Below are 15,960 nucleotides of genomic sequence, written 5' to 3' on the forward strand. Positions count from 1 at the left end.
TCAGTAACATGGGCAGTTGAAGCACAATGTTGAGGACAGGGACGGTGGGGAATATGCAAAAGCAAAGCACCATGATTATGGTTTGCTGTGAAGTCACATTCTGATTTAAAGGTTCAGACTACTACATTTCTGTAAAATGTTTCTATAGAAAAATGTCATGGAAAGGTACTTCACTGTCTCAGAAGTTTGAACAGTAGTTTTGCAAAATATTTCATGAAATAGATTCACAACAATTTCATATGGTATCACCACTTCCCATTACCCATCGGTTACTCGTTTCCCTTACTTTCAAGTAACACATGTAGAAATTACTCATTTCTAGTGACATATGGTCTCAAACTAGTTTAAACTAATTTATGTCACCAGAGATAGGGTAATTCCTGCATATGTTACTTCAAAGGAAATGAGTAATGGATTGAATGATGGGAAGTTCCATACAGAACAATTAATTGCCTGCAATCATGATGTATTTTGCAAAATTACTGTTCAAACTTTTGATGTTCTGCATTCTGAGACTATGATTTTTTATTGTATTTTAAATGTTGTAAGCCGCCCAGAAACCTTTGGGTAGTGTGGGCAGCAAATAAATAAAAAATAAATAAATAAATAAATGCCTTTCCATGTTATTTTTCTATAAATAGGTTTTTCAGAAATGTAGTCTGAAGCTTGAGTGTGGAGGATCCCCAGAGAGGATATCTGGATGAGAGCCAGGGAAGTTCCACCTGGCTTGTTTCCAAACAATGCCTGGTATGTTTGCATTGGCACATACCCTCTTCTCTAGGTCCTCCTGAACCATATAAGAGGACACATTCAAATGTTCTTCCTCACCTCACCCCAGCATCCTGGCATCCAGCCAACACATCCACCAACACCTCCTGTGGCTTTTTCCTGGCTGCACATATAAGAATCCCATATCATCTGGGGGATTTCCGAAATAATTCAGTTCGGGTTTCAGCTGCTTCACCCTGATACTTATTTATTTATTTTATTTAAAATATTTTACCCATCTTTTCTCCTCAAAAGGACCCAAGAAAACTCACATCATTAAAAGAACAATATATAAAAGCTAAAAACAATAACTGTTCAGATATTTAAAAAATAATTAAACAAGTATCATATTAAAAATAGTAAACATAGTAAATAAAATCAATACTAAAACACATTTAAAAGCAACAGAGCACAGACTCTTGGGCAAAGTCCCACTGTGCTGCATAGGCATCCCTGTGGAGGCAATATTTTCCTTGGCTCTCGGATGCACCTCCTCCCACTCTTTTCCCTCTTGCTACGGGACTCCTCTAAGCTGTAAAACCACTGAAGGGCCAGCAGAGGCAGGACCAGGAAGGAAAGATCGGCAAGAGGTAGGATCAGACGAAGGAAGGGGGTGGGTGGGCTGGAATGTGACTCACATCACAAGCAGCATGAATGGTAAACTCCCAAATCAATCCACAGCCTCTGTGTGAGACTGACTGTTTTCAGACATAATATAGGCTGGGAATCAAATCACAGCAAAGTCAGATTATTCCAAATCAGCTCTGCAATGTAGTTGCATACTAAGACACAGAAACCCTGGCTTCCAATTCCCACCTGGCTATGGAAACTTACTGGCAATTGTAAACTACTCCTTGAACTCCTCACTCTTGAACTACTCCTTAAACTTGGAAAGTTTATCAGGATGACCATAAAACACAAGCAACCTGACAGCATAATAACTCACTTTATTAAACATAGTCTGCTCCTCAGATGATTGCATGTCACTCTAGCATGTAGTCAGCTAGAGTGACTACGTGCCATCAAGTCTCATATAGTTGTGAAAAATATATGAGTTAACTTAAGTATGCCAGTGTATTATATGCTGCTTTCTCTCAATAGGCTCTGTGAAGAATGCTTACCCGCTTGACAATAAACCAATTCAGCTTTTAATAACAATTTTAAAAAGCACTAAAGTGCAAATGAAACAATCAGTTTAAGATAACACTCTCAGAGCTTTACCTGTTTCTGTCTGCAAACTTTCTGATATCCGAAAACAGTGCATTTTACTGAAGTTACGAGAAAGCAAGCGCACACAATTTGGAGGAAGAATCATGTTTCTTAGTCTTCCAAATGTACATTCCGGAGCTTCGATCACACAGCAAGCAGCATGAGCCTGTGGAAACACAGCACCAAATTCTTATAAAGTCATGTCTAAACTTGCATGTCAGTGCTCTCCATTGCCTTGCGGGCACGCCACACCCCCATGAGCATACCATATCCCCCCCCCAAAAAAACTGGTCTGTGGTTGGAAAAAGGTTGGGCACCACTGCTTTAGGGTATCAGTCCATCCCATATTTGGTCTTCCTCTTTTACTGCTGCCTTCCACCTTTCCCAGCATGCTCTTCTAGAGAACCCTGCCTTCTCATGATGTGTCAAAAGTACGACAGCCTCAGTTTAGTCATTTTTGCCTCCAGAGATCGTTTAGGCTTGATTTGATCTAGGACACAGTTGTTCATCTTTCTAGCAATCCAGGGTATCTGCAAAGCTCTCCTTCAGCACCCTATTTCAAATGAATCTTTTTTTCTCTCTTAGCTTTCTTAACTGTCCAGCTTTCAAACCCACACATGGTGATTGGAAATACAAGAGTGTGAATGATCTTGGTCTTGGTCTCTACTGACACATTCTTACACTTGATGATCTTCATTGCTGCCCTTTCAAGCCTGTCTTCTGATTTCTTGGCTGCAGTCTCCATTTGGATTGATGATTGAACCAAGACATACTAAATGTCATTCTTGCTTAGATGAGTTCAAAAGTCTAAAGCTCACTTGGAAGGAGGAAGGCTTGCCGCACATGTGGAAAGGATTCATACCCAACCTACATTTCCACTGTGCTTTCAAAATGCCCCCCATGCTTTGCACATGACTGGGCCAGGCTTACCTTTAAAGAGAAAGGTCTCAGATGACTGCATCTAACATGGCCATGACTGGCTCTGAAACGTTTTCTACAGAAACCTAGGAGTGAGATAAAATGCCCTTTGCAAGCAGGTGGTCCCAAGTTCAACCCTCAGACACCGCCATTTACTGCATCTGTATCCAGTCAGAGCATCTACTGAGCTACAGGTCTGACTAGAAGGTGACTTCCTATGTTCACGTAATTCGAAGAAAATACCTAACAAAAATGGAATAGCCTGAAGCTGAGTGTGCAGCGATAGCAAGACAATGCTCCACCAACAAATTCCACAGATTTTTCATTTTTCTGATAATGCTGTAATTCAGAAACAAAAGACTAGTATCTGAACTTAAAGAAAACCAGCTCTAATATTCTGAGTGAACTATCTGTTGTTTTCAACATGTATTTTCTATCCCACTAATTTTTATTTATTTATTTATTGCATTTATATGCCGCTCATCTAGACATAGTCTACTCTGGGCGGCTCACAACTTAGAAGATAAAAACAATTTAAAATATACAGTATTACATTAAAACACAAAATGGTTATATTTGTAAAAGAATGTCCTGTGCTATTGATTTAAAAAAAAAGATTGTGACTATTTATAGATGCAAGACATGGCAGTTTTCCAGACTACACACACTGCTCTATTATACTTTAAGTATTTTGTTGTGTTTAATATAAAATATATCAGTATGGCCCTCCGGCCAAATAATGATATTTTTATTTTTACTGTAAGACAGTGACCATTTATTGCTGTAAGCAATGATGGCTTCCAAGAAAATACACATTGCTCTGTTATGCCATGAATATTTCCGCATTTTGTTGTATCTAATATAAAAAATATTGTTGTGGCTGCTCAGTCCAATAATAATCTTTTCACCTTTACTATATGATGAAAATCCTTGAGTTGGGGGGGTGAGGCATAAGTCAGGGTACAAAATTAGGAAAGAAAAAACAACAACGTATGATGGACGTACCAGAATACCACACCATTCACATCTCATACCCGAGAGCACCTCTGAAGATCCGCATGCTTTCTTGCAGACTTTGCAACGTGCCCCTGAAGGAAGATTCCCCTCCCTCCAGTGATGATGGTATATATCCTGTGAGAAGGAGAAATGAACCAGTGATTACAAAAACCTACCTCCGTATTGTCAAAAGACACAGAGAGAGGTAAAATTAGTCACATGAGCAGCATTTGAAAAATTAATGTAGAATCGTACAAGAAAAAAATATATTTATAAAAATTAATGGCAAAGGCTTTAGAACACTAACAGAAAAAGAGAGTGCTTTTAGGCTTAGAGCAAGAGGAGGAATCTCTGAGCTGCCCATGGAAAACATGTCCCCCTTTCCATTTTTTGGAGGAAAAAAAGGGATTAATCTGTTGGTTGGAGAGGATCTCTCCCTACACTGCTCATCCTTCCCATTAGGAAAATAAGTGGGGCAGGGAACTTTCAGCTGCTGCTTGCAAGCCCAAATCGGAGCACCGGCTGAGTTCCCCACCCCAAATCCAGCCTCCTTACTGCCCACTGGTCTTCCCACACCAACACAGTTCCCCATCTCTTCCTTAGAATAAAAGGTCTTCCTAGCAAATTCATTCCATCTTCTTCTAACAAAAATATTGTACTTACATGGTCCTGATGACCATCCTGATGACACTGGCGACAGTCACTGCAAGCAAATGGGACACAATCTGTATGCACATGTAGCTCACACACTGGAAGTAAACAGAGTAAAATGGAAAAAGGTCTCATCTCTGCATTCCTTCTGCATTGGGTTGTAGCTACATTCTTCTTGTTTCACACTTTTTTCCTAAAAAATTCCTCATCATCATCATGGCAAGGAAGCTTAAACATTTGAATCACTGTGAGTTCAGCTTCAGACGTAGACTAAGAAGTGACAGAATGTAGGAGCTAACAAGACCTCCCACCCTTAGCAACTGAGTGAATGACTTCTTGAAATATAAACTGGACAAATCATGGGGCACTATTCTGAACTGTAGCTATAACAGGATAAAAGGGTTTTATAAAATATCCCTGTCTTGCCAAGATCTGGCATAAAAGGCCCTGTGTCTTGATGTAAGCTAAAAAATAAAGAAACTGCTAATTGAATTTATTATTTGTTTGTTTGTTTATTTGTTCCATTTTTATCCCACCCATCTAGATTCAGGAATCTACTCTGGGCAGCTTACAGAATATAAAGATAAAATGGATGATGTCCCATCTGATAAGCAAAGCAAAGTGTGCTGCTTCTGTATCACTCCACAGTGATTAAAGCACTCTCTGGGCAGTTTACAATTTATTTATGCAGGCTACACTTTGCCCCCCTCCCCCCAGCAAATTGGGTTACTCAATTTCCCAACCTCAGAAGGATGGAAGACTGAGTCAACCTCGAACAGGCTATCAGGGATTCAACCTGGATAGTGAGCAGAGTTTTGGCTGCAGTACTGCAGTTTAACCACTGCCCCACAAAGCTCTTTACTTAGCCCTTACCTGAAGACTAAGAATGGGATTTGGGGATTTTTTGGACTCTCTAACACCTAGAACTCCACAAAAATTCTTCAGGCAAAATTATTAGAGACCAACTTTCCTTGCCTCCATGGGTGCCTCCAACAGCCTAGTCATTTTTTTCTTTTAAAAAGGGGGAAAACCAGTTCTTCCAGGGAGTCACAAAGTTTCATTGGCATCACAAAGTTTCCAGAGAGTGGTAGTCTTGCTGCCTATTAGGCTCCATACAGGGTGCCTCACAAAGAGCTACCCCTTCCAGGAAGCTTGTGATTCCCACAAAGCCTTCTGCCTGGAGAATCCTTGGTGTTGGCATCCCAAAACTCTGAATGTTCCATTCCTACAAAAGACCCTTACTGTAAGTCCTGGCATTGCCAGTTTAAGAACAAAGGGAACCATCACCTAAATCCTGTTCCGCCAATGTGTTGGTGGAAAGGAAATAGTACAACTCACAGCAGCTAACTGCTGCTAATTACTAAGTCAGATAGCCTGGTGCACAACCAACTGATGAGGAATCACAAATGAGCAACAATTAGTAGCTGTGAATTATGCCACATGCCTTTCACTTGCATAGCTACAGAACAGGATTTTGGCCAATAAAAGAAAATATATCAGTTCTTGCCCCACTGAAACCCTCTTCTTCAGCAAGTAAAGTCAGCTACCCCACACCCACTTGAACAGAAAGATCTTTGTCTGCCAACTTGAAACAACAACAACAACGAGGGTAACGGTAGACCTTTTTTACTAAGGATTCTGAGAACACAAAAGCCTTTCTTTCCTAGCTTACCTGTCATTATGGTTTGAGTCAGTAAAAAGCTGCTTCACATTTATATGAAGTTATATTATAATTTAGATTTTTTTTAATCCACTTCAGTTGCAAAACCACAAACTTTCCCTGAGAAATTGCACTTCCTGTCAAAGAACGATCACAGTAACATTTCCCTGATAAATACTATGGTACAGAGTGAGTGGAAGTGCAGCTTTTACACCATTTTTAAAATTCCAGCTTAGAATATCTTCTGTAAATAAAGTCATTGCATATTTTCCTGGGATACTGTTACTGTCCTAAAAAATCTCATTAGTATGAGAGTGACACTTAAGGTCAGAATTGGGACTCACACTTACCTTCACAACGAAGTGCCGGAGACTCTAGTAGCTTTCTGCACACAGCACAGAATTTTTTCTTATAAAATCTTGGAGGTCCTAAACAATGTGCAACTGGAACCTGCAAAAAAAAAGGGGGGGAATGTGGTTTAGCAGTGTACTGTACTGCACACCAAAGGCTAGATTCCATGTTGATCATAGTTAAGTGTGGACACAATATTCAATTGAATATTGATTCAGTTTTACATTAATTGTGACTAACAAGTCTCAGTCATTCCGATGGGTCTGCTCAATTTTGCCAGTGCAACACAAACGTATGTACAGGCAACTACAAAATTGCTTATATAACAGATGGAGCAAGTTTCAATGTTTGAGAAACTGTTTATTCCTAGTATGAAAACAAGGACTTGTTCTCACACAAGTACAACTGGGCTAGGAGAAAGATGAAATATGCAATATGTCTCCAACTTAATTGTATTCATGAGCATCTGGATAAGCACTCGAAAACTTCCACTTCAAAGCCATTTTTGACCTGAGTTCACTAAAAGAGCAGGATATAAATCAAATAAATAAATCAAATCAATCAATCAATCAATAGAACAGAGTGTTTGGGCTGACAAACAACTTATCCCCTATCAATTCCCCCTTCTCCATATGATATTAGAGGGCATGATCAAATACCTAGACCACTGACTCCTTCAGCAACATGCCAGTTAGAGCATTTCCAACCAGATATTCAACCAAGAAGCTGACTGTGGTCCCTTCCTCATTTTCTGCTTGCTGTGGAAGCAAGCAAAAGGTGAACCTATACGAACTTCGAAGTTGCTTTGGCAGCTTCTTCTGCCTTAAGGTCAGAACTCAGCTGACTCCAAAAGAAAATAAGGAAATGAAACTGGCCTCATATTTTCCCCATCACCTCCCTGCAGCCCTCCTGGCTCTATCTCCTTACTGAGGGGGTGAGGTTTGAACCAGAGAAAGGAGCAACCAGAGGCCCTTCACAGACCAGATTGAGGACTGTAGCAGGACACTCTAGGTTCACAGGCTGAGAGTCCCCACACTGCAGAAAGGCAGGTTACTATTCTCTCACTCCCACCTTCATAATCCATAAGAGAAATAGTATTTTCCTACCTTACAGAGTAATTGCAAGGATTATTGTTACTAACACTTACAAAGCAGCAAACAATCCTAAATCTCATACAGCTATTTCACTAAGATATAACAAGCCCCACATGCAAGGTCACAGTCTTAACGGACACAATATAAAAAGAGGAGAATTAATTCAGGCAAGGGATTACTGTGATAATTTAGATGATGTCACTTCAAATCCTCTAAATCACTACATAAATTTCAACAGAAAATCTGGTCCTCCTTGCATCTGAGCAACAGGCAGGCACACCTTCAGAAGACAGATGACATTCTAAACTAGAATATCCTGAAATGTCAATGTACACCAAAGGTGGTTTGCAAATAAATTCGTAAATGATTTTACTAGTACTGATGGTTGTATACACTGGAGAGAGGGGAAATGGTGGTGTGCATTTATTTATTCACTTTCTCAGAGATATATCCTTCCTTTCCTCTAAGGAGCTCAAAACGGCTTCCTCAACCATGTGTACTCTTTTAATGCCCTGTAAAGTAAGTAAGGCTGAATCATAATGACTGTCCCACAGTCATTCAGCAAGTTTCACGGTTGATCCAAAAACCTGGTTTCTATTGCTATCCCTTCTATTAATTATTTGCTCCCAAAAAATCAATATAAAATAATTTCCTAGAAATGCTGGTATTTTTTAAATCACGTTTTTAAAAATTTAGTTGATTTTTTTAATTAAAAGGGGTTTAGATGACAGTAAAAGGAGAGACAAGAGGGTTGTGGGCTTCTTAAAAATCCAAAATGAAGAGGATGGCAAAAAGCTTGGGAACCATCATTTTAACTAGCTGGGTCAAATATATACCACATATCACAAGAGCAGCCGTCTGATTCAGTGACCATAAGTACAGTACACCACCACTCCTCATAGTCAGAAACACATTCTCAATACACCAGTTGATACAAGGTACTAAATAATTCTGCCAAGCTCTGCCCCTACACTACTAACCACCTGTTAGTATAGCACAGCAAAAGCAAAACTAGTGGTAACTGTATGTATGTATGTATGTATGTATGTATGTATGTATGTATGTATGTATGTATGTATGTATGTATGTATGTATGTATGTATGTATGTATGTATGTATGTACAGTACAGTGTTTCCCCAAAAATAAGACAGGGTCTTATATTAATTTTTGCTTCAAAAAAGGGCATTAAGGCTTATTTTCAGGGGAATTTTTTTTTCATGTACCACAATCTACATTTATTCAGACAGTCATATCATCTTCTTCTGGCTGTTGCACAATAGTGGAGGGCAGGGTTTCACTTAACTGGGGCTTATTTTTGGGGTAGGGCTTATATTACAAGCATCCTGAAAAATCATACTAGGGCTTATTTTCAGGTTAGGTTTTATTTTCGGGGAAACAGGGTATGTCTGTCTGTCTGTCTGTCTGTCTGTCTGTCTGTCTGTCTGTCTGTCTGTCTGTCTAATTTATATACCGCCCCATTAGTGTGATGCACTGTTTTAGAAAGATAAGAAAATAAAAGCTGAACAATAACAAATGGTAAATCGAAACAACAAAAATAAAAGTGAGAGGAAGATAAACATATCAAAATACAGTGGACCCTCTACTTAAGGAATTAATCCATATTGGAATGGTGTCTGCAAGTCAAAAAGTCTGTAAGTCGAATCTCCATTGACCTACAATGCACTGAAAACCGATTAATCCCATAACCAGTGGTTTTTATTCTATTTTTATTCCATTTTGGTTTTTTTCTGGTCTGTAAGTCGATTCTCTGGCTGCAAGTCGAATCTAAATTTTGCAGCCAGAGAAGTCTGTAACTCGAAAAGTCTGTAAGTCGAGCTGTCTGTAAGTCAAGGGTCCACTGTAGATTTGACACAGCAAGACAAGTGCTCCATCCTGTCTCCTTCCTGGGAGACTCTGCCAAAAGTTACGTGCTACCTGCATGTCTGTCTGACTCATCACACACTGCTTTTCAACCTGGGATTAAATCTGCCTTGAAACAGACTGTCAGACATTTGGACTTCCAGATCCCTCCCTGCAATATATGTATTATGAAACCTTATGATCTTCACAAGGTAATTACTGGAATATGATAAAATTCCTGAGCAAGCAACAATTCAAACCAGCAGATCAGTTTTCTAGGGTGTATGAAGTGCTGATACATTGACAATGATAGCAGCAAAAGCATGGTGGCATCTCTGGCAGGAGCCAAACAGGACTTGCGAAGACAGAAATCAGTCGCAACCACAAGCACAGAACGCAGAAATAATGGAGATGGGGGTTTGTTCTTTGCTTTTGTAACAAATGGAAGGCACAAAAGTTCTACATAAGTTTGCTTTTCACTGTCCACCTTGGAAGTGAGATGGACGGTGGACATTTTTCAAGACAACCCTGCTGCTTTTTTTTTCATCCACAGACTGGGATGGTTCTAAATCAGGGGTGACAAACTTGTGGCACTGCATGTGTTGCTGGATTACAACCCCAATCATTACTTAACTGGCTATGCTGGCTGCGGCTGATGGGAATTGCAGCCCAACAATATTTTCTGGGATCACACGTTTCATACCTCTGAGCTAAAGCCTCCACTTTGACCTCTGTTATCTTGAGGAAAGCCACCATGAAAGGGCTGTGCTTGCTATTTCACAGCAGCAGTTCTACACACTTAACACATGTGCCAATGCTTTTTTTAAAAAAGAAAAGGAAGAAAGTAAACAGCAAAGTCCTCACTAATGTGTGAAGTATTACAGTAGGACCTCCTCTGCATCCTGTGCAACAGAAAATATCTCTTTTTAAGAAACTCAGTTAACAAGAATTTTACATGAAATGCACCACTGCCCTCACATTCGAGTGTCTTGAGCTCTGTGCAATCCAGAAACCCAAAACATTATCTCTGTGCAACACTATATGGCTACAATCTTACTCCAAACAGGAGCTTGTACTTTAAGAATAAAAATACAAAAAAAGAAAGGAAAAAAGAGAACCCTCTATGTTCTAATTCTAAGCAGCTTAATAACAATGGGATAACTCCAGTCACTTTTGACCCAGTAACCCAGGAATGAAAAGTTTCTCTGTTGCACAAGCAATGTAAAAGGAATGTTCTCCTTTCCTTACACCATCAAATGACGTAATTTCTACTAACCAATTCCCCGTCCCTTTAAAATACATACACAAGACACACACAAAAAAAACAAGAGTCATTTCCTTTGCCTCTCTTTTACATGAATGGACAAAACTGGCTTTACATCAAGTCACACGTTAGCCAGCTTGTGTACATATCCTCTGCTTTGGAAACTGTGTTGGGGAAGAGATCCAATTGCAATTATTCTGTCCAATCTTAACCAGCAACAACAACACACACTCCCATCCCTACAGATGATACTAATTCTGCTTATTTCGGTTCTTAACAGATACCACTGATAATTAACTGCTAACAAAGCTATATGACTTTTTGATTTTCATTTATTATTGAACAGCCCTTTCCAGAACATAATCTTTGTATGAGCCACTAAAATCAATTTGAAAAGAACAATGTAGAAATCTTCTCCTAGAAATGCTTTTAAAGCCCCCTAAGTGCCTTTATTCCACTGAACATACAGTACTGTATATCTAAGAAATACTTAATATTTGGATTTTTTATCTGTTTCCCAAATGTTTTAAATAAACAGTACCCTTCCAACCACAAGTACTTTGTACCTTCTTTAACAGCCCCACATCCAGCTATTTCACATAAAGACCTACTATTAAACCTATGTTATAAATTCAGCAGGAACCATTATGGTTTTTAGTAAACACAAGTGATGGTTTGGTCCAAATACTGTATCACAGTTAAGTAGTACAAGAATGGGAATAGGCAATTATTGGGCTCACATGCGATTCTCTCCCTTCTTTTTTCCTCTGTTACAACATGCACTTAATTATAATTGTGGAAAATGTAACAATCCAACATAGTCCAACAATCCAACAATTTCATTCATCATAATTGAACCAGTTCCACTAACCAGCGTTTTACACAGCTTCAAATGATATGACAAACTACTGTACAAGTTTTCCACTTAAACTTCAGTAGGAATAACCAATATGCTCACAGTGGTGCCACAGGAAAGAGAGGGAATGGGATAGAAAACAAAATCAGGTCTTGTTGCAGTCCAGATGTCTAATTCTGTATCATGGTTTCACATTCCATGCAGTCTTGGTCCTTATGTACGTACATGGGATTTTTACACATAAAACTGCAAACGACAGCAAAACATATCAAATAAGGTGGCACCAACTGTTGTGTTGTGGCTGTTCATTCTGTGTTAAACGTTGTCTGCCACTGAGTAATATATGAAATGGTCCTGAGGACTGTATAATGCTAAATACTACAATGAGTGTACATAATACAATGCTTATTTGTGAGCTTCTTTGATGGGCACATGTGAGACTTCCCAAAGTTCCTCGCTACTATTTTTACTTGCCGTTTATTATTCAGACTGCAAAGAGGGGTGAATGCAAGCAAGAGAAACATGTACAGTGCACAGAATGTGACATATAACACAGAGACAGCTTCATGCTCCTGACCTTTCTTGGATTTCCTAAGCCCCAAAGTTATAGACAATAACCTGAGAAATTCAACTTTGTAGTAATAACATTAGGTAAGTTGAACAGAGAAATACTGAAAACACAGGCCTTTTAAAATATTTCTACACTTTTGTTTTGTTTTTAAGTTTGTGGCTTTTACAAATGACTTCATTTTAAAAAACTGAACAAAACTCAAAAGCAAAATTAAACAACTCTGTTTAGCATGTAAAGTAGAAAATGGAACCACTAAAAACTATTTGTGGCACAAGGATGCCCATTCTATTTTCAGCTATCTTTAGCAGTTACACTTCCTGTTTAAGTCTTGTAGGGGTTTCCCTCTGCTTTACAAGCCTTAGTTCAACTGATACGTTTAGAACAATGGCATGCATGACTACAGAACAAAAATGATTTGTTGTTGTTTAGTCATTAAGTCATGTCCCACTCCTCATGACCCCATTGACCACAGCACGCCAGGCCCTCCTGTCTTCCACTGCCTCCTGGAGTTGGGTCAAATTCATGTTTGTCGCTACGATGACACTGTCCAGCCATCTCGTCCTCTGTCGTCCCCTTTTCCTCTTGTCTTCATACTTTCCCAACATCAGGGTCTTTTCCAGTTAGTCTTCTCATGAGATGGCCAAAGTATTGAAGCCTCAGCTTCAGGATCTGTCCTTCTAGTGACAAAAATGATACCCCTAGCCAAAGAGCACTGAAAAAGCATTCACCATGGCACAAAAATCACGAGAGAGAAATGAAACGGTTACTGTTAAAAAGCTACGTTAATGCATGGCTTAATCTGATCCAAAAATCATCAACACAATAACTGCAGTTTTAGAAGAGGAACTCTTGTTAGTAGTCTGTGCAAGAATATCAGCCCACCCTCCTCCAAAAATGTTAAAATTAACTGGCAACTCATTTCCAAAACATGTGAAAAGCAAACACAGAACATTTTTCAGTCATTACTATGTAATCATACATATCAGTGGACAAATTAGGATTTTAGGTAACAGCTTCCTGGTTAGAGGACATAAATTTCCCACAAAGACCTGAACAGTAGCACACATCCTCCTTTTAAAGGTTAAGGGCTTTCAAAGCAGGGACTTTTCTCTCATTTGGAAAAAAAAGTAAATCCACTGTTGTCAGAATCATTAGCAATGCCAATCTGGTTTAAAAAGAAAATTGCAGTCAAGCTGTTTACACCAAATAATTCGTATAACACTCAAACTGAAAGTAATAAGAAGCCACTGGAAAATTGAAGAAAAATACTCATCTAGATGAGATCTTAAAATAAATTTAGTTCTGGTTTTGGGCAAAATGCAAAATATCTCTATAATATTCTGTCATTATCACTTGCCAACTATGTAGAAGAAAACAATTAAGACAACTGAAAAACTACCCACCATTCCTGGGAACTAGGTTCCTTTCAAATTAAATTATGCTGTTTCAATTGCACATGAAAACAGTTAGTTAGTTAGTTAGTTAGTTAGTTAGTTAGTTAGTTAGTTAGTTAGTTAGTTAGTTAGTTAGTTAGTTAGTTAGTTAGTTAGTTAGTTAGTTAGACAGACAGACAGACAGACAGACAGACAGACAGACAGACAGACAGACAGACAGACAGACAGACAGACATACATACATACTTGTTTGTTTGTTTGTTTGTTTGTTTGTTTGTTTGTTTAAACTTGCATATTACCTCACAGAGCAAGCACTCAATGTAGCCATACTGAATCATATAAAAAGGATAATACAATAGAATATGCAAATAAATATTATAAAATTGATAAAACCACTGTAAGTAACTGAATCTACCATATTTTTCCGTGTATAATATGCCTCCATGTATAAGATGCCCCCCTCACATTTCTAACCCAAAATTAAGAAATCTAAGTGGTGCTTAGCAAGTGTAGGGGGAAAGGGATCAAAGCACTGCAGGATCGCTTTGATCCCTGCTTTCTCCCTTCGAGCTAAGCCCCACGGGGCTTAGCAAAAGGGATGAAAGCTATCCCACAACTGCATGATTGTTTTGATCCCTTTCCCCCTTATACAGCCATGGGATTGCTTTGGGCCTTTCCCCCTCCTTTTGCTAAGCCCTATGGGACTTGGTAAGCAGAGGGGAAAACAAGAATCAAAGCCATGATCCAGAACTTTGATCCCTGCTTTCCTTTTGCTAAAGCTTAGCAAGTGGAGGGGAAAACAGGGATCAAAGCCCTGCAGGATCACTTTGATCCCTGCTTTCCCCTCCACTTGTTTTTTCTCTACTCAGCTTACTTCCATGTATGACGACCCTCAATTTTTAGTCTAAAGATTTTAGACAAAAGTGTAGTCTTATACATGGAAAAATACAGTAACTTTAAATAACTTAATTAAAAGAACTCTGAACATCTCAGGTTAACATGCACCAATAAAAAGCAGTTTTAAATAATTCCGTTTTAAATAATTTCTTTAAAACTGAGAGGCAAGGTGTCTAGTACATATGTTGGAAGTTTGTTCGGGGGGGGGGGGGTTGGGCCACAACTCAAAAAACCCCATTCCTGATATTCACTCCTTTGGTCTCCTTAACAAAAGAAATAATTCTAATGTTTGGAAGGTCAATCTGAAGAATTAAAGATAAATGAAGCTGAATAAAACTGGCATCACTATAGCAATTCCTGTTTGCCCAATGTGTTAGCTACCGTGTTTGCATTTTCATATAATGTTCTTGCATCTATATATTGTACTTGCTGCCATAATAATCTTATCACCACTATTACAAAAGCATTTAATAAAGAAGTTTTAGCCATGATTTTACTCGTTATTAAATGCTTTTGTACAATTATATAAGGCAAGCAGTCTTTGCCAGGAAGCCCTTAATCAGCATATTTTAGCTACACGGTCACTTCATGATCATGCAACAGTGTACAAAGGATCCTGCAGACAGATTGTGTCCCTTCGATTCATCGAAATGACGAATCTGAAGCAGAAGTCTAAGGTAGCAGAATTTACAGTTAAACAATACCTGCACATAAGCAAATGCTAAAGGCAGGACTGAATGAATCCCAAACTGCAGTGGTGTCGAACTGTGGCCCTCCAGATGTTCTTGGCCTTCAACTCCCAGAAATCCTGGCCAGCAGAGGTGGTGGTGAAGGCTTCTGGGAGTTGAAGTCCAAGAACATCTGAAGGGCCACAGTTCGACACCACTGCCAAACTGGAATTAAGATTGCCTGAAGAAATATCAACAACCTCAGATATGCAGATGATACCACTCTGATGGCAGAAAGAGAAGAGGAATTAAAGAACCTCGTAATGAGGGTGAAAAAGGAGAGCGCAAAAAAATGGTCTGAAGCTCAACATAAAAAAAACTAAGATCATGGCCACTGGCCCCATCACCTCCTGGGAAATAGAAGGGGAAGATATGGAGGCAGTGACAGATTTAACTTTCTTAGGCTCCATGATCACTGCAGATGGTGACAGCAGCCACAAAATTAAAAGACACCTGCTTCTTGGGAGGAAAGTGATGACAAACCTAGATAGCATCTTAAAAAGCGAGACATCACCTTACCGAGAAAGGTCCGCATAGTCAAAACTACGGTATTTCCAGTAGCGATGTGTGGAAGTGAGAGCTGGACCATAAAGAAGGTTGACCGCTGAAGAATTTATGCTTTTGAATTGTGGTGTTGGAGGAGACTCTTGAGAGTCCCCTAGACTGCAAAGAGAACAAACTTATGCATTTGATGGAAATCAACCCTGAGTGCTCACTGGAAGGACAGATCCTAAAGCTGAGG

General features: G+C 39.1%; 1 protein-coding gene across 2 annotated transcripts in view; it reads right to left on the reverse strand.

Moving 5' to 3' along the window:
• The window catches only part of DGKQ (diacylglycerol kinase theta), a 111,065-nt gene that overhangs the window by 64,817 nt on the left and 30,288 nt on the right, over positions 1–15,960 (reverse strand). For both annotated transcript variants that reach the window (XM_020807072.3, XM_020807071.3), the window contains exons 3-6: positions 6,553–6,652; positions 4,555–4,640; positions 3,901–4,026; positions 1,990–2,143 (exon numbers count right to left, since the gene is read on the reverse strand). In XM_020807072.3, coding sequence (XP_020662731.3) covers positions 1,990–2,143; positions 3,901–4,026; positions 4,555–4,640; positions 6,553–6,652 — 466 coding nt within the window. The remainder of the gene's footprint in view (positions 1–1,989; positions 2,144–3,900; positions 4,027–4,554; positions 4,641–6,552; positions 6,653–15,960) is intronic.

Source organism: Pogona vitticeps, chromosome 2, assembly GCF_051106095.1.
Source record: "Pogona vitticeps strain Pit_001003342236 chromosome 2, PviZW2.1, whole genome shotgun sequence".
Lineage (NCBI taxonomy): Eukaryota > Metazoa > Chordata > Lepidosauria > Squamata > Agamidae > Pogona > Pogona vitticeps.